The 25572-nt window shown below is 35.7% G+C and overlaps 1 protein-coding gene across 3 annotated transcripts in view; it reads left to right on the forward strand.

The window, feature by feature from the left end:
• TMEM170B (transmembrane protein 170B) overlaps positions 1–25572 on the forward strand; it is a 45406-nt gene that overhangs the window by 15350 nt on the left and 4484 nt on the right. The window contains exons 2-4 of one of the 3 annotated variants that reach the window (XM_036868230.1): positions 3621–3791; positions 14674–14805; positions 21715–22498. In XM_036868230.1, coding sequence (XP_036724125.1) covers positions 3621–3791; positions 14674–14804 — 302 coding nt within the window. In that variant the 3' untranslated portion in view covers position 14805; positions 21715–22498. Of the gene's footprint in view, positions 1–3620; positions 3792–14673; positions 19781–21714; positions 22499–25572 lie in introns of those variants that run through there. The other 2 variants (XM_036868231.1, XM_036868229.1) reach the window with 2 other exon arrangements.

Consider the following 25572-nt stretch of genomic DNA (forward strand, 5'->3'; position numbering starts at 1 on the left):
TTTTGTTGTTTTTATGACTTTTGGATTTTTTTAGTAAGTACCTCTTATGTAACCTTAGCCTAGAGTGGTGATTTCTGTCTTTATTGCATATCATGATTATCTGGTTGAGTTGATGAAAATATAATTGTTTAGGTCCCCCCTCAAGTGATAGTTTTAGTTGCTCTGTGGGTAATTCTTGTGAGCAGTCTGGGTTGAGAAGCATTGGCTTCATAGAGCATGTTCTCCTTTGATGAATTCTAGAATGAAAAACTATCTTTTAAAGACAGTGTATCTGCAGTAAAGTAAAAAAAAAAACAAACAAAACCAGGCTGGTTGCTAAAAAATAATCAGTAAAGAATAAAATAATATAACCCATCTCCTCTCTTATCTTTAAAAGATAGCCATTGTTAGAATCTGTTTATGTGTTTCTCTGTACCTATAATTTTTGAACAAATAGGATCATACACTATGTACCATTCTTTGACTTGTTTTTACTTAGTTAATATATTCTAGATATCTAGAGAAATTCATTTCTCATAAATAACTTTGTCCAAAGATTAAAATCTAAAGCACAGAAGATAATTTTTAGTGACTTGGCAACCAGGGCTGAGAGAGATACAGATTGGGATCAGGGCTATTTCCAGAATTGTTTGGAGACTGGAACAAATCACTACTCCTCTGCCGCTTATCCCACTAAACGTAAACAAACACACTGCAACAATTCAGTTTAAGATGAAGATTATGAACAGCCTTGAATAGGGAAAAATAATGAAAGGGCTTTAATGAAGACGGAATATCTCCTTTCAGTGAATTACGGTAATTGTATGGACGGCATGCTTCAAGGTTTCTGTTTTGTAGAGTGTATTTTGTTCGGCACCAGCAAAATCTCCCTCTGGCTTCATCCTTTTATTGTCGCTCAGTTGCTAGAAGCTTGGATTAGGTGGGATATGGGTGGAAAGAGAAAGCTGGGCCTCTGGGTGTTCACGTTAGCCGTACAAGCCTGCACAGGTTAAGAAAAGGTGGTCGTACTCCTCTCCCGTTCTTAGCACCTGTTCTTTCTCTAGGGCTCTGGGGCATCTGTCCTCGCTCTACTCTTAGGGTCCTGCAGTTCTCCAGGTGTCCTGCGTTTGCCAATAGTGAGTCAGACCTTAGACAGACTTGTTTATCTGGAGTAGACCCAGGTCTTCAGAGGCCCTGTTCACTGACATGGTTGTATTGATCTATCAGGTAATTTAAAACAGTAGTAACAACATGAAATCTAAATTAATTGTAGATATTCTCAGCAGCATTCGGTTTTTTTTTTCCATGATAAGTAGTGTGATTAAGAAAAACAAAGAAACATAAAAATAAATTTGAGTTTGGGCAGTTTGTTTGTGCTCAGTCTGCTTGAGGGATAATCCTGGATTGGTCATTAGAGGACCATCTGAGATTCTGTTTCAGTTGTATAATTCTTTGATATCTTGGGGATTTGTAAGACATTAGACTTAATTTTCCAGATTATTAGGTAAACTGACTATAGCTATATAGTCAGTAGGCAAACAACATTACTTATAATGTCAGATAATCCCTGTTCATAGTGTTACATATAGTCAAGAAGATTTTCACTCCACCTGTTTCATAAGGACAACAAATAAAAGTGCTTTTGGGGGTAGCCCTGGTAAGAAGCAGGATTGGGGATCAAGGCAAATGGCTGCTCTTATTAAGAGTAGGTGCCTGTTCCAGCGCCTGTCTCATCTCAGAACCACCTTGATGAGCATCCCTCCCCACCCTGTTATTGCTGTCTTATAGTCTCGCTTTGTTAGGGTCACTCTGGAAAATTATATCTTTTAAAATATAAATATTCTTCAGGGCAAGTTAAGCATTTTTGTCTTTATTTTTTATAAATTGAAGCTATTTGTTTGGGAATGACAGTGGGGAAGCATTACTTCTCTGAAAGCTGGAAGAGAAAAACCTCTAAAAGGCAAGCTTTGTCTGTTTTTCATTAATCACCAGCATCTCTCTCTTATGCCATAGAGAAGCATGCATGGTACTTTAACACTGAAAAATATATCAGATGTCTCTTCCTTGAAATGATTTCAAATTATAAGTCCATTCTAAGTGTCAATTCCTTAGAATTTAGCAGGCTGAAACTGATTTTTTAAAAAATCTGTTTTCTATATATCCTCTCTTCTTAAAAATTAAACTTTTAATTTTGAGATAATTGTAGATTCACATGCAGTTGTAAGAAATAATACAGAGAGAACCCACGTGCCCTTTACCCCATTTACCCAATGGGAACATCTTGGAAAACTGTTGCATAATATCAAAACCAGGATATTGACATTGATACAACCCACCAAACTTTTTCAGATTCCACAAGTGTTGCTTGTATACCTGTACTCATTTGTGTGTGTGTGTGTATTTAGTTCTGTACAGTTTTATCACTTGTATATGTATCCACCACCACAGTCAAAATACAGAGCAGTTCCATTGCCACAAAGATCCCTTGTGTTTGTAGCCATTTTAAAATAAGAAGTCCCCCATTTCCCTCTCCCCCAAGTCCTTGGCAACCACCATTCAGCCAGAAAGAGAGAGAATGAAAGGCATGCTCATCAGTTGTCTGTAAACCAGGCTTCAATGAACAGTAACTGAGACTACATTGAAGAAAGAGTGATAGAGCTTGAGGAGTTCCTGCTAAGGACTAGCATATGACCTGAGACAAAGAATTAAAAAAATTCTGATTCTTTAGTATGTAAAGGTGAGAGCCAAGAGGGAGATGGCCTGAAATTCTTAAAATCATAAAAGATAAAAATCACTGACTTATTTCTGAATTCTGAAGGTAAAGATCAGTTCATTTATTTATTTATTTATTTATTTATTTTTTAAAAGGAAGCAAGTTTTTTTTTTTTTTAATTTATTTATTTTTTATTTATTTTTATGGCTGTGTTGGGTCTTCATTTCTGTGTGAGGGCTTTCTCTAGTTGCGGCAAGCGGGGGCCACTCTTCATCGCGGTGCGCGGGCCTCTCACTATCGCGGCCTCTCTTGTTGCGGAGCACAGGCTCCAGACGCGCAGGCTCAGTAATTGTGGCTCACGGGCCCAGTTGCTCTGCGGCATGTGGGATCTTCCCAGACCAGGGCTCGAACCCGTGTCCCCTGCATTGGCAGGCAGATTCTCAACCACTGCGCCACCAGGGAAGCCCCATTTATTTATTGAACAGATAATTTTTGTACTTATTTTACTTATTATTTGAATTAAGTGGTAGTTTTTAAAAATGTCTGGGCACTTAGTATAGAAGATAGAAAATTATATATCAAACAGCAGTTAATTAACTTATACAATTTATTGCAAGAGATTTGCAGACATGAGGGTTTATTAGAGAAATTAATAGATTATAGCTATATGATGGGCACATTTAGAGGAAATTAGAGGCGTTGACCTTCTGAAGTCATGGAGGGAATGATTTCCCCATCAAGCATTAGTGACGATGATAACGGTTAAAATTTATTTAGTACTACTATGTATCAAGTACTGTACTAGGCATGTTTTTAATCTGTTATCTCATTTAACCTACTTCCAGATCATGGGTGCTCACTATTTGTTACACTGGATTTTCTAAGATGTTTTTCAACAGAATTATTAACACTTTGCTTTTCCTTTCAGAGATGTGGTACTGGATCTTCCTCTGGGCTCTCTTCTCCTCTCTGTTTGTCCATGGTGCTGCAGGAGTGTTGATGTTCGTGATGCTACAGAGGCATCGGCAGGGGAGAGTAATCTCTGTCATTGCAGTCAGCATCGGATTTCTGGCTTCCGTGACTGGGGCAATGATTACTAGTAAGTTGATTTAGTTTTAAGCACATAATTTTATATGCACTTACAGTTTTGGTAACTTTATTCTTATTGTAAATGCAACAGTGTAATCTTTCATGTAGACTATTTCTCAGCACTAACCACACTTCATCTAGAAGGTAAAGATCAGTTCACTTAATTACTGAACAGATAGTTTTGGTACTTCTGCTGTATGAATACTCATTATGGAAGGTTTTGGGGAAATGGAAAAACTTGTAGAAATTGGCAAGAGGTAAAGCAGTTCGTGGGAAAATTTATCTTATAGTGGATGTAGTTTCTTCTTTAAAGGAGCTCACTATGTGGTAAGGGAGAGAGGTAGGCACACAAATATGCCAGTGATAATTGTCATTTAAAAAAAGTGAAGATATAGTTCTTAGGTCCTTGATGTCATCTGCCTGTGACTGCAAAATAAAAGTGCACTTCCTTCTTTTTTTAAAAGTATATTCTAAATATATTACAGATAATTTGCCTTCTTTAAAACCAGGAAATTAAAATTGGAATAAATTCTAATTTTGACATACTTAAAATATTTTTTAAGCTTTAGTTATTATTATTTCACATAGTCTTAATTTTTAATCATTTAAATAAATTTCAGGACAAATTGGTTTATTTATATTTTAAGAACAGTTGGAAGCTTAGAAGTAGCAATTACATGTTTTTTTCCTTTTAAATTCTTGGGTTTTAAAGTTTTTAATTTTTTTATTGATGTATAGTTGATTTACAATGTTTCAGGTATACAGCAAAGTGATTCAGTTATACATATATATGTATTCTTTTTCAAATTCTTTTCCATTGTAGGTTATTACAAGATATTGAATATAGTTCCCTGTGCCATACAGTAGGTCCTTGTTGTTTAACTATTTTATATGTAGTAGTGTGTATCTGTTAATACCAAATTCCAAATTTATCCCTTCCCCCCCTTTCCCCTTTGGTAAGCATAACTTTACTTTCTACATCTGTGAGTGTGTTTCTGTTTTGTAAATAAGTCTATTTGTATCATTTTTTTTTAGATTCCACATATAAGTGATATCATATGACATTTGTCTTTTTCTGTCTGACTTCACTTAGTATGATGATTGCTAGGTTCATCCATGTTGCTGCACATGGCATTATTTCATTCTTTTTTATTCTGAGTAATATTCCATTGTGTATATATACCACATCTTTATCCATTCATCTGTCCATGGACACTTAGGTTGCTTCCATGTGTTGGCTCTTGTAAATAGTGCTGTAATGAACATTGGGGTACATGTATCATTTTATTTTATTTATTTATTTATTTTTTATTTTTTATTTTTATTTTTTAAAATTTACTTATTTTTATTATTTATTTATTTATTTTTGGCTGTGTTGGGTCTTCGTTTCTGTGCGAGGGCTTTCTCTAGTTGTGGCAAGCGGGGGCCACTCTTCATTGCGGTGTGCGGGCCTCTCACTGTTGCGGTGTCTCTTGTTGTGGAGCACAGGCTCCAGACGCGCAGGCTCAGTAGTTGTGGCTCACGCGCCTAGTTGCTCCACGGCATGTGGGATCTTCCCAGACCAGGGCTCGAACCCGTGTCCCCTGCATTAGCAGGCAGATTCTCAACCACTGTGCCACCAGGGAAGCCCTATCATTTTTTTTTTTTTTTTTTAAAGGAGCTCCTTTATTTATTTATTTATGGCTGTGTTGGGTCTTCATTTCTGTGTGAGGGCTTTCTCTAGTTGCGGCAAGCGGGGGCCACTCTTCATTGCGGTGCGCGGGCCTCTCACTATCGCGGCCTCTCTTGTTGCGGAGCACAGGCTCCAGACGCGCAGGCTCAGTAGTTGTGGCTCACGGGCCTAGTTGCTCCGCGGCATGTGGGATCTTCCCAGACCAGGGCTCGAACCCGTGTCCCCTGCATTAGCAGGCAGATTCTCAACCACTGTGCCACCAGGGAAGCCCTATCATTTTAAATTAGAGTTTCCTCTGGATATATGCTCAGGAATGGAATTGCTGAGTCATATGGTAACTCTATTTTTAGCGTTTTAAAGAACCTCCATACTGTTCTCCATAATGGCTGTACCAATGGACATTCCCACCAACACTGTAGGAGAGTTTCCTTTTCTCCACACCCTCTGTAGCATTTATTATTTGTAGACTTTTTGGTGATGGCCATTCTGACTGGTGTGAGGTGATACCTCATTATAGTTTTGATTTGCATTTCTCTAATAATTAGCAATGTTGAGCATCTTTTCATATGCCTAATTGGCCATCTGTATGTCTTCTTTGGAAAAATACCTATTTAGGTCTTCTGCCCAGTTTTTGATTGGGTGGTTTGTTTTTTTGTTGTTGAGCTGTTTGTATATTTTGGAAATCAATCCTTGTCGGTCGCATCGTTTGCAGATATTTTCTCCCATTCCATAGGTTGTTGTTTCATTTTGTTTATGGTTTCTTTTGCTCTGCAAAAGCTTTTAAGTTTAATTAGTTCCCATTTGTTTGTTTTTGCTTTTGCTTCCATTACTTCAGGAGATAGATCCAAAAAACTCTTGCTGCGATTTATGTCAAAGAATGTTCTGCCTATGTTTTCCTGTAGGAGTTTTATAGTATCCAGTGTTACATTTAGGTCTTTAATCTATTTTGAGTTTATTTTTGTATATGGTGCCAGAGAAGGTTCTAATTTCATTGTTTTACATGTAGCTGTCCAGTTTTCCCAGCACCACTTTTTGAATTTCTCCATTTTATATTCTTGCCTCCTCTGTCGTATGCAGATTAATTGACCATAATAGTGCACTTCCTTCTTAAACACAAATTATTATGACATAAATCTCCCCTGGCCTACTAGAAATTAGCCACTTTATGTCCTCCAGCTGTTTGCAAGTTTTCTACTGTGCTGCCTCATGTGCATGTCCTACAGTCCTCAGGTTCACTCCCTCTGACCTTCTCCTCTTAGCGCTGTACTGAGGCCCCAAATCCAGACTTGGGTTCTGCTGTGCTAGTTGAGCCAGAACTTAGATGCATCCTGTTGAGCCTGGAGGGGCCTCAGCCGCTTGCTTCGTGTGGTTCTGCCAGACACTGGTGCTTCTGTCTGCTGTGTGGTCTCGTCACTGCAGGTGAACAGCAGAGCTTCTGTTGCCGTTCACTCTGTCCAGCTTCTGGGAGGCTAGGGCAGCTGGCTGTCGCTGCTGGATCTGCTTCAAGACTCGCCAACGAGGGTGTCTTCCTTTCTAAGTTCGTTCTTAGCCCCAGAGATGAGAGAAAGTCCTTTTCTTCCATGGCATCAAGGCCTCCCTCCTTCTGTGTCCCACAGTCACCTTTTCCCAGAGTGATCAGCACACCTTGCCTGGAGGGGAGAGCCCTGTTCCCATGTCTCTGGGTTTGTCCTGTGGCACAAATGAGACAGTCATAAAACAGTTGCGGGAAATAGGGAGTAGTCTATTTTCTCATCCTGTCTTCATTTACTATTTGGTTTTTGTGTGTTATCTTGCGTTAGGTTTTTGTTGTTGCTGCATTCAACCTGTAGATTTCTCACATGGTACTTCATTCATTTTGCCATAGGTAGAGTTTAAAACAAGCAATCGGACTTAGCTGAAGCACCGAATGTGCAGAGTGGAGTAGTAGGAAATTCAGTCGGAAAGAGCCAGATCCTCAAGGATCTTGGACGGCCAGCCAGAGTCTGGACTTTATTCTGTGGGTCATGGAAAACAATTAGGTATTTTAGAATGGGGTTGGAAAGGGGCAAAGCAATTCCATAGGAAAATTTATTTTATGGCTGAATGTAGAATATATGTGAAGAAAGGACCAAGAAGAAACTCTGAAAGAGCAGGGACCTTGTCTGTCTTCATCACTGCTGAATCTCCAGCAATAAAACAGTACCTGGAATGGAACAGATACTCAGAAAATACTGGTTGGATAGATGGATGTAGTGAGGGAGGAAGCACAGAGGAAAGGAAGGAAGAAAGTGGGGGGAGGGAAGAAGGGAGGAAAAAGGGGAAAGAAGAAGAGTTGAGGCATTAACTGTGATCTGAATTTGAGGCTAGATCTGAACTAGACTAGTGGCAGTGGGTTGGAAAAGGAGTTGGTGTCAGGACTGTGGCAAAGGGAAAAATCCAAATTGGTTGTTATTCACTGTGGTGGCATCCAAAGAGACATGAAAGGGACTGCTGACGTTCTTGATGTGGGCCACTGCTCTAACTGTGGAACCGTAAACAGAGGAGGGAGGAAGAAGGAACGGCTTGTTCCAAAGTCGGAAGTAGTATGTGTATCATATGTGTGTTTATTGGTGTAAATTATTGTGACATTTTAAAGAGAACATGATTCTACTTCCCTAGTGATGTGTATGTATATATTACCTGCTTTCAATTCAGTCAAGAATAAAATAAGCTAATGAATTTGGAAACTGCAGTGTTATATTTAAAAATCCTTACAAATATGTCTGACACAATTTCAAGTAAAAATTTGTATCCAGGTTAACAATAAAACATATAAATTTCTTCTGGCTAATTTTTTGACCTGCAAACACTTGAATTAAGAAAACTAGCCAATGTGAATATTTAACTGCATTTATTTTCTTAATGTATTTTGTGAGTGCTAGCACAATCATAGCTGTATATTCAATTCAGCAAATGATGGCTAAATATCTGTATTCAGCAAATGATGGCTGACTGAATATAGATACATATCTATTATATTTTACTACCTCTTAGATTTTTATTTCCAGAATAGAGTGATTTTTCATTTTAGTTAGTACTGATAGTTAATACCAGAATTGGGAGGAAATGGGTTTCTCTATAATGCCATTGCTTGGCATTGTATTGCTGTCTAATTTTAGCAAGTCTGAGGGCTAAAGTGACACCTCTTTGTTGATTTAATTTGCATTTCTCTGATTACTAATGAATTTGAATATCTTTTTTTATTCTTATCATATATTTAGACTTCTTCTCCTACAAATAGCTTCTTTAAATTCTGTGCTTTTCTTTTGGGGTTCTTGTTTTTTATTAAATGATAGATGTTTCTTAGATGTATTGGTGTCTTATTGGTTTTGAACTTTGCAAATAACTTCTCTGTCTTTTATCAGTACCTTCATCCATGATGTTGTTTATTGAGCAGAAATCCTTATTGTATATAATCAGCTTAAAGAGTCTTTTTGCCTATGGTTTATAATTTAGAATTTTATTTAAGAAGTTCTCCTCCACACCAAGGTCAAAAGATATTCTGATATATTTTCTTTTGTTAATTTTATAGTTTTACCTTTGTATTAAAGTCTTTAATTTATCTAGAGCAGGACTGAGCAAACATTTTCTTAAAAGGCCAGATAGTAACTATTTTAAACGTTGCAGGCCAGAGGGTCTGTGTCACTACTATTCTGCTCTGCCATTAGGGCATAAAAGCAGCCATAGACATTGGTAAATGAATAGGCATGGCTTTTTCCAATAAAACTTTATTTACAAAAACAGATGTCTGACATTCAGGTCATAATTTGCCTTCTGGTCTAGAGTCTATCTTTGTGTTTGGAACTAGATAGGATTCCAGGTATATTTTTTTTCCTCCCATGTAGTAAGTCAATTTTTACCACACCACTAAAAAAATCTATCCATTGATTCATCTTTTTTTGTGTACTGTGTTCTCAAGGTACATGGACCTGTCTTCAAATTCTGTTCTGGTTTGTTAGTCTTTTTATCTGTTCTTGCAGCAAGGCCTCATTTTTTTGTCTCTATTGTTTTGTAGTATTTCTTAATATCTGGTAGGGCTGGTCCCTCTCATTTCTTTTCTTTCTCAAAGTTAACATAACTATTCATGGACCTTTATTCTTTCATATAAATTTTAGAATATGTCTACTGAGTTCCTCAAAAAGTATAACTGTGATTTTTATGGGGATTTAATTGATTGTAGAGGTTAATTTGGGAAGAATTGACATATTAAATTAAATCCCACCCAAGAACATGTAATGTATCTCCATTTGTTCAGATCATTTTCTGCGTCTTTTGTTAGAATTTAAAAGTGTTTTTTTCAATAGGAGGGTTGTATATTTTCATTAAGTTAATCCCTAAACTCTTATTATGTTATGGTTGTTGTGCATGGTATCTTTTTTAATTATGTTGTTTAGTTTTATTATATATATATATATTTTTTATTTATAGAGAAATGCATTTAAGTTTTTTAAGTTGAGTTTATGAGAGATTAATAACAAAGCAAAAAACTGGTTTTCTGGAAAGATAATAAGGTGAATAGATTGCTGCCGTAACTCAAATAGTTAAGACAGAAAAGTAAAATATGGAACAGCATAGAAGAAATAACTACAGACTCAATAATAAAGGTAGAATAAAGAACTATAAAAATGACAGTTTTGTAAACAGCTATATATTCCTAAATATAAGTTGCTAAAATTGGCATAAGAAGAAATAGAAAATATGAATATTACAATAAGTATTTTTAAACAATTGAAATGTTGAAGACCCCTCCTCCTAAAAGAAGTCCAGACTCAAATGAGGTTTACAGATGAGTTCTACCAAATTTTCAGGGAACAGTTCCTATTTTTTCCAAATTATTGCAGGAAATGGAAAGATTAAAAACTGTGCACAGCATATTTGCTGGAGCAAAGTAATCTTGTTGCTAAACAAGATGAAGACTACAGGATGGAAAAGTATAGGTTCATTTACTTTAAGAATGTTATCCTAGGAATGCAAAGATAGTTCAGTATCAGAAATGACTATGGCTGTATGCCAATAAAACATTATTTATGGACACTAAAGTTTGAATTTCATACACTTTTCATGTATCATGAAATATTATTATTCTTTTGATTTTTTTTAAACCATTTAAAAATGTAAAAACCATTCTTAGCTCACATGCTGTACAAAAACAGGTGGTGAGTCAGACTGGACCTGTGGATCATAGTTTGCTGACCCCTGATCTGATTACACAAACTGAGAATCAACACCATTAGAACCAAATCTGCCTTAACCTTTATATTTGCATTCTCTCAGGAATGTGGAGGGCAGATCAAATCACTTTTCAGTGGTCCACCTCTCTGCAGACACTTTATGTTGCTGTATATTGACATCTCTGTCCACTGGTGACTCTTCTCCTAGTCACCCTTGTCCTTGCAGGTTTACACCTGTTATTTACCTTCAGCTCAGCTCAGCAGAATTGCTTTCTCCACTTCATCTTTGCTATGCCAGTCTTCTCTAGCCCCTTAGTACTTTTGGGATCTTTACATATTTCTAATTGATACCTTCTGCTGTTGTTCACAGTGGCAGTTCCGAACATGTTTCATCTATTTCAGGCACCCTATTACACTTCTGCCTTCTTCATTCTTGCATACATTTCACCAGGAAAATAAGGATCACAATATTTGTACTCTTTCAACTGCCTATTGTTCAGTAAAATACATCTTAACAGGAGTGAAAACTAAAGCACAAATTGGGGGAAGACATTTGTTAGCTTATATAAATGTAAAAAGATTAATATCCAAACTGTATTTTACAAAACCCTATGAATCAAATAAGAAAATGACAATCCAATAGAAAAATGGACAAAAGATTTGACGAACATTTCATAGAAGTAGAAACCCTAATGGCCAAATATGAAGAATATGTGAGGAAAAGCTCAATGACATTAAAAATCAGGGAAACCCAAATTAATTGCAGAGATAACATCTCTTACCTGCCAGACTGACAAAAAATTTTTTTAAAGATATCAACTGCTTCTGAGGATATGGAGTAACTGGGATATAAATTGGTACAATTACTTTGGAAAACAAGTTGGCATTACCTAGTAAAGTTGAAAATGCCCATAACATAGGACTGAGCAATTCTACTTTTACCCACGTGGTAGAGAAACTCTCGATTGCGTATGTGTGCCAGAGGTCATGTTACAAGGATGTTTACAGAAGCAGGGTTTGTCATTGTTAAGGACTAGAAACAATGTCATCCACAGTAGAATGGATAAATAAGTTGTGGTATATTCATACTTGGAATTCTATACAACAGTGTAAATGTATGAATTACTGCTATATACAACAAGATGGATAATTTTCTGAATATAACATTGAGCCAAAAATTCCAAAATACTTACAGTATCAATTTATATAGAATTCATTTATTTAAAAAACTAAATAATAGACATCTTAGGATATAGGCAGGCGGTAAAGCTGAAGAAAAGCAAAGGAATGATAAAAACCAAATTTGGGAGGGAATGGGATGTGATTGAGGAGAGTCCACTGGAACCTCAAATGAAATAGTAATGTTCTTTTCTTCAGTTGGATGGTGGTACTTGGGAATTTGTTGTGTGGTTTTTTTTTAACAGTCTACATGTATTTTATAAATACTCCTTCATATCTGCTCAATATTTAATAGCAGTGTTTCCAAAATCATTTAATAGGCACACAGAATTGTTTTCTTTCAGATCTTTTCCATTAAGAGTTCCACTGGAACAGTCTTTTCTGACTAGTGCTTCTGGGTTGTGAAATGATATAGTGCAATGGGAGCTAGTGTAAATCTGCTTCTTTTGAAGGGAAGTTGTAACTTACAAATTGGTTCCTGATTATCTACTGGGAGGAAAACGGTAGTTTGTTTTATTTTCTGTATAATGCTATAAATATCTCTCTTGATTTTGGAAACTCTGGAGTTTTACAGTGGTTTTTCTCCCCTTACATTATAGGGTTGAAGATCTTATCCTCTGTTTCTTGAAAGAGTATAAAGAAAAGTGGGTTATTTGTGGTTTTGTAAGTTATTCCTCAAACAGCAAGCCTTCCAAAGTGAAATTCATTTTATTTATTTGCTTTTAAGATCTAGTTTTTTAACCCATCTGAATTTACTCTGGGGAGTGGTGTGAAGTAGGGACCTAAATTTATTTCTTCCAAGTGGCTATCAGTTGTTCCACACCATTTATTGAATGATGAATCACTGATTGGAAATTCCTTTATCATTTACTACTGCAACAACTACTAACCAAAATTTGGAGTACATACTAGGACCAGACACTATTTTAAGCCCTTTCCAAGTATTATCTTCAAACCCACCCATTTTACAGTTGAAGAAATAAGTCACAGGGAGGTTAAGTGATTGCTCAGTGTAACACAGCTACTCATTAGTGGAGCTTGGATTTTAACCCACAAGTCTAGCTCCAAAATCCATGCTCTTAACTTTATATAAGCATGAGATGTTTGAATGAACAAATTGGCACTTCCCAGGCAGCCTGAGCTAGTAATTGCTATGTTTTTCACCTTTTGGATCATTTTTGAAAATTTAGTGCTGGAGAAATGGAGGCCAAATTGTGGTTTTTAAAATTGAAGATAGTCATGGAAATCTAGGGTGAACCCAAAGTAAAGACAGTATTTCTCAGGCTTATTTTAACATAATTTCTGATAACAAACAAGGCTAAGATCTTTAAAATATTTTCAGAATGTTATCCAATTCTAAAATTTGAGGATATGACTAATTATACTAGTGAAGTTTATTACTTGATTAAGTAAATGTTGGTGCTACTAGGAGTTTTATTTAGTATTGAGATAATTATCAGTTACTTTATTATTTTCTGAATTCCTTATTCTCTTTTTCACTTGGTGTAAATGTGAAATGATAGAATGATTTGGAAATTTATAGCCAGACTAACCTGGATTGAAATTCCAGCTCTGTACTTACTGTATTTCCTTGGGCTAGTAATTGAAACTCTCTGAACTTCTGTTTTTTTCATCTTTAAATTAAGTAATAATACTCAGGAGTGATATGATATTTAAGATGATAAAGTTCCTGTCAAGATATATAGTATGCTGTAAATATACTATAAATTTTAATTTCCTTCTTTAAAATATGTATATGAAAGCCCTTGGCTTAAAGTAATAATTTGCTTTTCCTATTTATATCTTCTATAGAGGAATATAATATTTTGAATTTAAGTGAACTATGGAGTTAATTCTTAGCTAATTTTTATGAGTAGAATTTCTATCTCAAATAATTATAATTCAGTGTCTTCAAATAATTTATTTCTGTTCTTTTTGTTTGATCATTCTAGGATACATAGACAGTTTTTTCTAGAGAAGAGTTTTAAGGCCATCTCAACCTGTGAGATGGCATAACCATAGTTTAAATGTTTCCTCATTTTATGATTTCTGAATGTACTTTTAAAATCAGCCTCTTAGATACCACATCACTATACATACTATAGCAATAAGATGAAGTGTTGAACCAGAGCCTCGGGGCTTTGAAGCTCCTGAGAGTCTCTCATTCTCAGAAATGCACGTTATCTAAAAAATTTTCCTGGAACAGATGGATGTCAGGTTCATATTCCACTTTTATTAGATGTCAAGATACTCGTCTCCAAATAACTTTACCGTTGTATGCTTTATTAAAACACTTAAACCATTTTATATGGTAGATTGTGAAGTAAGCACATTAGTCAAAATTCTGATATTTTATGTGACATTTAAGAATTAATTCATTTTACTGAAAGAAATTTAAATTCCTTTAATATTAACTTTTTTCTTGAATAATTTAGAAATTATATTAAATTGTATGGTTTTCTGTATTATTATTTATACTTACCAATATATTGTGTCATATGTTTATAAGAGTGCTGATGAGGTCTGGCCGATTTAACACCCAGCTGAGAGATTACGATAATGAATTACTCATTTTTTATGAACATATTTTGTGTCAAGTAAGCAGCATATACCATAAATACGTATTTTGCAGTTGAATAGAAAAGCCTGTTATTCAATTTTGTGGGTAAATGTGATATGGTAGAGTGTAACTTTTACCAATCACATGGAAACTCTTTCATAGAAAATTATAAAATGAGAATGATTGATGACTTACTGTTTGGCTCAAATGAAAAGAGATCTTAAGTTACAGCCAGGTAGCGTGTCTCAGAATGAATGAAGGTGTTATTTGTCTCTCCCTCTTTCTCATCTAGGTGCAGCAGTCGCCGGCATTTACAGAGTGGCAGGGAAGAACATGGCCCCCTTGGAAGCACTGGTGTGGGGCGTTGGACAGACCGTACTGACATTAATCATCTCCTTTTCAAGGATCCTCGCCACACTCTGAGGTTTCTGTGGGCATGTCTTACTTCACATAAGGAAGCAGATGTACAGATTCTCTGAAAATGGCATTGTTAACAAGTGGGAATGAAATTGTACAAGAATGTGGAAGGAGCAGGTCAAAACATAAGGCCTTGAGCTGTGTGGGAAGATTGCCCTCTGGTGTTCAAGTGATTGCACTACCGCACTGCACCTTACGTGCCTCCGTCCCAGGCAAGGCGCATGACACTATGTGAAGCTACAAGAAAAAGCACCTTGTTTAGCTGCCAATCAGGTTAACACTGGCATTGAATCATCGTTCTTAACAGTGTTGTGTTAAGTTACAGGGACGTTTTGAAGAATTGACATATGTGCCAAACTCTTTTCTTTTTTTTAACATTGATCATGTGAAATTTGCAAGTGTAGATGTAGATGAGTGCTGTGAACATATTTGACATGAATTCAGGTGGTGTAGTGAGATTTTTGTTTTGTAATGCTAAATCCCGTATGAGTGCTGAATACCGAATCATTTAATGTGAGACAAATTATTTGATTTTTTATGTTGAACGTTTCTGGGATTTAGGGCTTTCATATAAATTAGGCATTATTGTTATTTACTTTACGTGAAAAATAATACTTAATGGAAAACTGCTGAACTCTTTTAACGACTCAAAGTAGATCTATAGGGTGCACCCTTTTCACTCACTTAAGTAACACTCTTTTAATAGTTTCCCTCATACATAAACATTCTATTGATATGAAATTAAAAACTTTATGGGTCATACACATTGATTGTAGCTTGTGTGTCACAAAAGTATAATTTGAAAATTTTCTTATAAATTTTTTAAGAAATCTGAAATGCACGTTGCATTCTTGACCCTTCTAAAGAAAGTTTTTGCCATGTATCTCATGGAGAAAACATCTTTACAACTAGTATCTCAGTGGGATTATATTACTTGTTGCATATATCTTGATTTTTGACAAAACATAAGCAGTCTTTCATTCTGGAGTATTAACTATATTTAAAGAGTGGCCTAAATTAGGCTATGAAAGGAGGAAGCCTCATTTGTAGATAAGAAACATATAGGAAGAGTAATAAACTATCTTACTTTGGGTATGTGGTAGCATCATAATTTCTCTAAGTAAAAATTGGGGAATATAGTAAATAATTATAAAATTTGGCAACAAATCTCAGCATATCAATACAGTATTGAATGCATATTTGAGTTATTCATTTCAGTTGTTCAGCTCTTGTTTTATGCTGTTATTTAAGTTTACTAGAATCTGTGATGACATTTATTAGAATGAAAAAATCCTTAAGAGGTTTTGGCAATATGTAATTGTATTTAAGAGTACAAGTAAGGGCAACACAGAACCTGGTGGAATTTGTCTCCTACTGAGAATTTTTTAATACCAGATACAATTATATATATGCTAACTCAAAGGAAGAGCCAGCTGCAGAAAATATGAAGTTAAGGACAATCCAAAAAATAATCTGCATACTCTAGCCTCACTGTTTTATAATCTAATTTGGAAAACCATAAGTTTCTATTAGGTCCCATTCAAATATAAGACCTTTGTTTACCCACGGCACCTTTTCTCCACCAAAAAGCAGAATAGTGTCAACAACTCACCGATGAGGAGTTGGGGGTATTTTACCAGTATGGAAGCAAGTTTCGGGCGGCGGGGGAGTTTAGTAACACTGTGGCTTGGAAATTTGTTTTTAAAAAACCCAAGAAGCAACTATGCATTCTTAGAGATCTTTAAAGTAAATCTTAAAATTGATTCTTTTTATTATGTTCAAGCCTGAAATTGTTTTCATGTGTTCTTTATATTCCTGACATTATCCTAAATTAAATTTAGGCCTAAATCTTCCAAGTCAATTTGATTTTTCCTTTTCTGTTAGACTTGAATTGTGTTCTTCCTTTACTTTGGTTATTCTTTAAATTCTTTAAATTATTTGGTCAATAATTTTAAGTGTTCGTATTCTTTGGGAGGAATTACCAGTAACATGTTGAAATGGTTTGAGAGCTATAGAAATGAATATTTATTTTAACACACGGTTATTTCATGTTTCAGAAAGTTACCATGATAAGGTAACATGGAACACATGGTTCTGAAATTAGCCAGAAAATAACTTGGACACATTAAGTGTATGGCTGCGTGGACCAAAGAGAATGAAACTCCTGTTTCTGCTCTAGAATGGCAGTATGAGAAGGTGCATCAGTTTGTCGAGTGTCCTGCAGTTATCTCATCATCAAGTTGCTTGACGTTACGAGGAGTGTGTGTGTGTGTGTGTGTGCGGTTAACTTTGGGGGGAATTTTTGGTTTCTTTGTTGTTTTTAGTTGCTTCCATTGGGATTTTGTGCAACTGTTACTATTTCGATGTTTTGAAATGCAGTTGATAGTGTGAATTGATGAAATGTCTTAATAGCGATTTCTGTGATGAGATTTTTTAAATGTTATTGGTTTTCCTATAGAGACAAGAAATATTTAATGATATATATCTACATACACATATATATCATTATATACACATATATATAAAGCTGCTATATATGAATACAGTCTAATTGGAAAGCTTTTGTTCAGTGAACACTGACATTATTGTGCAGAATTTGATACATTTGCTCAGTTGAATGATCTTTTAAATAGGTTTAAGGAACTTTGAGATTTCTGAATTTGGGGAAAGTTTTCTTGGTTTAATAGTGCTAGAGATCCTTGTTTGTGATGTGACAAAAGCCCTTATTGATGTATTCGGGTTAAATCTTCTTAAAACTTAGGTGTGATTTAGCAGTAAATTTTCTTTGTGAAAAATGCAGGCGGGAAGGGGAAAATCCTCTGCAGTTTACACTTCGTTGTTTTCAAAAATACTTAATAAAATACTGCTGACAGTGAAATCAGTTCCTCAGAGAAGAGACTCCTATATGCCTAAACTAATTAGTAATTAGTTAACACAGGGAGTTAACATAAGGAGAGTCCTAAGTGGTGGCCATATTCAGTGTTTGCAGGTTAATTATTCTTACTTTAGATCTTAGTGTTTACTAAACAGTGTTATAGTTTGTAACCCAATGTACTTTCTTAGTATTTGCAGCATACATTTCTACTGCCCCCCAAAAATGTGAGGGTTTTGTTTGTACTTTAAGTGAGAAATAAAGAAATGAGCTGCCCTGTGTATCATATATTTGTGATGTAAGGAACAGGAATAGTTTTTAAAATGTTCTTGGAAAACGTCTTTAGAGAACCTCTAACTAAGATGAGGAGAGTGGGGCTGCCACGTCAGTGTGCCCAAGCTGGCACTTACATGCCAACGAATTCAATTTTGTAAACATTTTTGGTGGATCTACTATGTACAAAGTGCTGAACCTGGTATTTTCTGTAGTAAGTACAAGGATGACCAAGATAGGGTTCCTGCCCTTGAGTCCCCAAGAGCTACCAAGATGATTTAAATCCTAAAACAGTTGGGAGAACATCTTGCTTCTAGCTGAGAGCTTAAGTCCTGTTTTTTCCCCCAATTCTGATTTTTCTCAGTTTATTGACCAAATGGAATACCGTGACATAGATTTGAATCCAGGCCCTCCCACTTGTTGACTTTTTGTTTATGATGGCGAAGCAGCACAGTCAACTCTCCATATCTGCGGTTCCGCATTCAGGGATTCAACCAACCTTGGATTGAAATATTCAGAAAAAATTTCCAGAAAGTTCCAAAAAGCAAAACGTACATTTGCCCCACACAGGCAACTATTCACATAGCATTTACACTCTTTTTACACCATTTACATACCATTTACATTGTATAAGGTATTATAAGTAATCAATAGATGATTTAAAGTATATGGGAGAATATGCATAGGTTATATGCAAATACTATGCCATTTTCTATAATGGCCATTTTCTATAAGCATCCTCGAATTTTGGTATCCATGCGGGTCCTGGAATCAATCCGCTATGGATACTAAGAGATGACTCAGTATTTAACAGTAAATGATCAATAGTCCTTATAATTTTTTTTAAATACACTTTGCAATACCAATTGAATAGATTGTTTTTCTTCCATTTCCACATTTTCCCTACGTATATTTGAAGACGGAAACTAAAAAAGTTCTCTTATAATGTTGCTTCTCCTCTCCACCTCTTTATTTTTTAAATCAGCAGATAGTTTTCTAAGAGCACTTTTGGGAATTGGTGGCGATGGAAATGGCCAGGGCAAGCAGGATTCAATATCAGGCTGTGTTTATTACTAGTTAAAACAGGAAAAGGGAGAAGTAGCCGGGATTTAGCCCTTACCTTATCCTGCTTGCTTCTTTTGGATTTACTCAGCCAATATTCATTGAATCTCCACTACATGCAACTTACTCTCCTTGCTTTCGGGGTGGAGAGGTGTCCCCTCCCTCTGTGTACCTCCCGCCACCCCAGCCTGTGGCTTCACCGTGCGGGGCGAGAACAGAACTGGGCTGCAGTGTCTGCCACGTCCCTCTTTCCGTGGACCAAAGGTGCTTAAGCCCTACTTGTTTGTTTTTAACTTAAAAGGAAATACTTTTATTTTTAATTTATGTCCATTTTATAATTCAAGAAGTAACAAGATGTTAAGAGGACTTTCTGAAATGTTCTCAAACTACTTCACTCTCACTATTACAAACGTTTCTCTCAGAAAGTCTTAATCAGAACTCTTCAAAGAGTTGCCATTTGTTTTTAAGATGGAAGAATGTGGAAAGTTACTGAAGAAATTCTAGTGACCTAGACTGCAGAGAAGTTTGGCAACACTTGGGTAACTGGGTAAATGGTTGTTTCTTTTAATAATAAGGGGCGAGAATCTCAGTGGTTAAAATTGACTAGTAATTTCCCTTATCTTCCTGTCCTTTTTATAACATCGTGGAGGAAGCCTCTACGGCATAAAAAGGACATTATTTGATTAAAAAATGATAAACTTTTTCTAACATGTGGTAGCATTTATAGCAGAGGGAAGTTTAAAGACAGGAAGAAGTGTTGGAGGGGTAACGCACACAGGCACGCTTGATGAAGCACCCTGCGTTATGTGGACACAGTTTCCCCCTCTGTTAAGACTATAAACTACACTGTATGAGTACATTTAGTGCATGTTTGCATAATGCAGTGTTTCTTTATATGTGAGACTAAACTTACCACAAAGCATTTTGAAATCATACTACATTTTTGTGCTTGTGGTGGTAGGTTTGCCTACTAACTTAAGGATCTCTGTTCAGTGTAGGCAATGCAGTGTTTTTGAGGAGGTTGCTGAAATTGTTATCTAAAAATGTATCTATGAATTTGTTTAGAGGAAGTAATGCTTAATATATAAGGTATTTTCAGTAAATGTGGAGATACACCAGTTAATACATTATTAGATTAGTGGAAACACCCAAATTTCCAAGAGCGCTAAGCTATCAACTGTGACCATCTCCCCTGAGCTTAGGGGACTCATTTTCACATTCTTTACATTCATCGCACATATGTGGAACTTATGTAATAACCCTTTCTTGATTTTGAGAACTAATTTAGCAGTTTCTTAAAAATATTCCTCCCCCTTCCATACAGATGTCATATGGTAAAGTTTAAACATATGTACAGTTTGTTGATAGACTCAAAAGTGCTGGTTTAGAAGAGAATGTTCTTAACACCTTACGGTTACGCAGCTATAATCTTGCTGAAAATTAAGTACTATAAGCAAGTCAAGAGAGCATGGACCTCCTACATGTTTTTTTAAATTATATCCTGTGCCCGTATATACCTCCCCTCAGTGGTGACATGACTGTCCCCATTTGGGAACTGTATTTACGTATGTAACTGAAACTGGAAAGCAGTGTTACATAAATAGATAGGAAGAGGAGCTATAATGCATAATCACCATAACTATAACACTTTTTCTCCTAAACATATAACATATTGATAATTTCTAAAAAGCATCATTTTTTTATAGCCCTGTATAAATGAACGATAACTTGAGAGTACTATTGGTGGTGAAAAGTTTCCTTTGTTTTTAAGTTAAAGTATTTATACATCATCACTGAGTATCTTTGGGAGGGAACATTTTAAAGTTTTCTCCATAGAAGGCAAAATAGAGGCACTTGTTTGAAAAGTAATCAGAAATGATTTACTTTAATACTGGATGAGTTGACAGTCTAATTGTTGACACTTTCTTGGTATTTGTGATATCGGATGCATTTACGACGGAGGAATTTTCAAAGCTCTGTACGTCTCTCAAACACACACGCGCACACACGAGCTCTACCATTTAGATGAACAATATAAAGTTCCACAGTATTTTTCATTTCAGTCATATAACTAGGTAAAATTCATAGGATCCTACTGTAAAGTATTAACTCCCAACTCTAGTCATTCTAGAACGAGGGGATCAACTTTATCTTAAAGTTAATCAACGAAAATGTTTTTATTCACATAGCAAAAATATAGTTTACCTGATAGGTATTAAAAACTCACTTTCAAATTGTGTTAACTCTCAGACCACTGATGAATCATTTAGTAAACCACAGTGCAGTTTTTAAAAGCTAAATGATGCCTTAGTGCCTTGGAAGTTAAGATACTTTCGCAAAATGAATTTAACAAGATTCAGGATTGGTACACCTATGGCTGGGGATTCAGAGCTGAGGAACGGTATAATTGAATTAGGTCCTTGTGGTTTAGTAAAAATCAGTTATTTCACCATTGACTACGACAGATGACAACTGCTTTCATTACATTTTCATGATGTGGTATTTGTCTGTTTTTTTCTTTTTCCAAGTAAGTTTGAAATGAGAAAATGTCAAGACAATTAAATGTGGAATTTTAAAATTTGGTTTTGTTGTAAATCAGAGAGTCCAGCGTGAACTGTGAGCTTTATATTGTAGTACAGGGGCAGACACTTCATGTAACTTTTAGGAATATGTTTACCATCAGGGATTTTTTTTTTTTTTTTACTATAGAAATACTTAACGTACTGTGAAGCTTAAAGACAGGAAGAAGAAACCTTGGAGGGGTAACGCATAAAAACAAAGGCGTATGTGATGAAGTATCCTACGTTATGTGAACACAGTTTTCCCCCTTCCGTTAAGACTATAAGCCACACTGTATGAGTATGTGTACTGCATGTTTACATAATACAGTTTAATTTTGAAGGGTTATTTAAAAAGTATGTTTATTTATAATACCTAACAAGCTGTAAATATTGTATACTATTGATTTTTAATTTTATATAAGCAATTTTTTATTTCCAATTCATGTACAAATCTCATTGTGTATATAGCATAATTTCCTGGAGAACACAAATTTTGCAGTGAATTTTAATTATTTTAATTGTGGTAAGCATCAGGTTTAATTGTGGTAAGCATAGAAATGTTGATCTTTATTTTAAATTATTTTTCACCACTCTTTTCTTCAAAGGGCAGCAATAAATATATGCAAGTTATTTTTAATTATAGAAAGTTGGTCTGCAAAGACAAGATCTAGATTCCAATTCATTGCTTTAAAGAAAAGATGCACAATTAACATCATCCACTGTCTAATCTCAGGACCATTTCTGAGGTCCACATGTGTCTCTCCTCTTTGTAATATACAGGGTGAACTCTTTACTGATACACACAAAACAACTGTTAAAAGTGAATCCAGCACTTAAATGTCATTACACAGAATTTATTGGATTAAAAATTTGTAATATACAGTATTTTAATAAAGTTTCTGTATTCAGTTTCATGCGCTTATATATAAATAAACCTGTCTTCAAAAGCTTTATGGGGTGTTTGAGTCTTTACGACATATCTTTTTAACTCATTCACTGTAGACTCAAGTGTTTCCTCTTACCCTTTTGTCAGGTTTTCTGGGCCAGTTTTACACTGGATTTGGAAGGTAGCATTGAAAAGGTGAGCAAGGAGTTTAAAAGACAAACTTGGCCTAGTTCATAGTTTTACCAAGGACCAGTGCTAGGCCACATAAGCATCTACTTCTAAGAATTAACTGTTTTAAAGAGCCTGCTGTCACGTTTATTAATAAATGACTACCCTTTATTGAGTGCTTAGTATCTGTTAGACACCTCATAAGCATTCTTTAACACTTATGGTAACCTTTAGGTTAAAGGGATTACTAAGAATTATGAAGGTGATCCTTCACTTTACTAATGAAACATTTGAGGTTCAGAGAAGATGATGAACTTCTCAAGGTCACACAGCTAATAATGCTCAACTGGGGTATTCTTACTCTATTACCTATGTTTTTTCCCCACCGTGCTATGTTGGTTTCTATAGAGTATTCTGGGAGCTCTTATAATGAGATAAGATCTCATTTTTGACAAAGACCAGACAGCATTATGGGGACTTGTAAAATTATCAACTCAGGATTTGTATCGCCAAAGCTATGCATATTTTGAATTTTTGTTAGGGATTCCTAAGGGAAGGTACTAGGTACCCAACTAGCTTCCACTAATTCTCCTGCCTGAGAAGAGATTGGGGCCAACAGAGCCAGTCACTGAAATTGTTACAAACCCTGCTGGAATAAAAACTTGCTAAACTTTAAAAATTGTGCAAGGAAAGTGGAAGTAAACATTTTTTTCACACATACTGACATATTTCATGTAATTACTACATTGAAATGTATTTTCTTTTTTCTAGGCAACTTCTTCATTCACCTGTAAGAATTATAAAGTTATTAAATATATTTCCTTCCTGACCATGAGTCTTAAAAAGTTCTTGAACAAAATATAAATCTTGAGATTAAAAAGAAATTTTTTCTTTTGATTTTATTCTTTTTGGCTCTTGAAGTAATATTTTTATAATATTTGTAATAGGAAAGCTATCTTTGGGTATTCTGATATTCACTGAGCATTGAAAGCAAGCATTGAATTTCAGATTTATTGCCACCTGTTTAGAACAAGACCAGAGGGAAAGGTAACCTAGAAGAAAGATGCTCAGTTCTTACATTGAGCTTGCTTTCTGATGGAGAATGAGTTCTTGTGGAGGAAGAATATCTCAGACTTATCAAATGGATACTTAACGTCATCTATGTTTTGAAGTTGAACCCTTGTTAATTCATAAAATGGTACCTAAAGTTTTAGGGTACAAAGAAAAAGGTAAGATGCAAGAGGGAAGAGATATGGGAACATATGTGTGTGTATAACTGATTCACTTTGTTATAAAGCAGAAGCTAACACACCATTGTAAAGCAATTATACTTCAATAAAGATGTTTAAAAAAAAATGCATTTTATAACATGAAAAAAAAAAAAAGGTAAACAGGATCTATGGCAGATCTTTGAGGAGCAGAATTGGGGTTCACCTCCAGCTTCCAATAGAATCTTAACAGAAGACTCTGTCCCATTTCACTATTCCTGTTTATCTGCTTTTAATTTTCCATTATTCATTGTTATCATTTTTCTTTTGGCCAATTTTATGAGTATTCAGGCTCAGAGTTCTGGGGATTGAATTGCAAAATGGAATTGCATTAGGTGGTTTTCTGGCAAAGAAAGAGTTTCATCACTAGGTGGTGCAGTAGTTCTATTTTATTTTTCCCTTGCTTTTGTCTTGGCCATTCTTATCTATGAACCAACCCGAATTAAATCAGTCTGTACTTCTGGACTCATTTCCGTAAGATACATTCATTTTATTTTTTTCGGGTAAAAAATACACGTGAGGAAATTACAAGAAAACCAAGAGTTTCCATGTTATCACTAATTTTCCAAAGAAGGTTAAGATACAGTGTTAGGGGTTATTTACAAATTAGAAAACCACATTAATTTTGTGATTTTGGCAAATCATTAATCTGGACCTTGATTTATGTATTCTTCATAAATTTGTGTTCCAGCTCAATGCATAATGGTCTTTAATAGTCTATACTTTAATGATTTTTAATTGCATAGTTGGTCAACTTGTTGGGATAAAAGGAATATACCAACGTATCACAGTCTTATACCATGAGACTTGGTTTTGAAGTCTTGGTCTGCCACTTAGGATACTAACTTGGGCCGAGTTATTTTACTTCTGTGATCTTCAGTTTTCTCATCAGTAAATGAGGATAATACCTCCTGGGGGCTCAGCAAACACTCTGTCCCGTGGGCTTCCTCCTCTCGTGTGTCATGTGCCCATAGAAAGATGATGTTGTTCTGGACTTTGCCATATGTGTTTTGATAATACGTTCAGGTACCTCTATGTCAAAGTCTCTTTCCATACAGTGCACACTGGGATTTTAGATACGATTTGTTTCAGGTTTAAACTGTTCCACTGAACCGTGGGGCTGCTTTGGCAGCAAAGTTGGCTGAGGGAATTTTTCAGAAACAGACCTCAGTGAAAAAGAGCCTGGTTAGAGAACAGAGTGGATAAACTTGCTCAGCTAGCACATTCCTTGCATTCTCTAAACCAAATATGTACAAGATGAGGAAGCCAAAGCAGCCAACGTAAATCCCCCGAAAGACGGTCGTGACTCGCCTGTCAGCTGTGCACACGGTCATCCTCCACCTCAGATCCTGTTGCAAGTGGGCTTCTTGGCTTTGTTTATTGTTCTGCAGAGACAGCCAATGGTTCCAACACAGGGAAGTGTTGGTCTCTTCAGCTCCAGAGTGTCTGACCTTAAAAGCTCAAGTCTCAGTACACGGCGTGGTCTGTAACAGCCTCGGAGACAAACATGCACTCCAGGTCTTAAAGCAGTCAGAACGGCACTTAAGAGACCAGAGAAGGGACCCAACAGATTTTCATAAAATGACACCTCTCCTGTCCCTTTTGCTTATTTTTTTGTGGGAATTGGTACTGGTGGGTGACTCCAGGATGTGCTACAAGAAGACACTTGTGTTGTTTTTGATGT

This window comes from Balaenoptera musculus, chromosome 11 (genome assembly GCF_009873245.2).
Source record: "Balaenoptera musculus isolate JJ_BM4_2016_0621 chromosome 11, mBalMus1.pri.v3, whole genome shotgun sequence".
Classification (NCBI taxonomy): domain Eukaryota; kingdom Metazoa; phylum Chordata; class Mammalia; order Artiodactyla; family Balaenopteridae; genus Balaenoptera; species Balaenoptera musculus.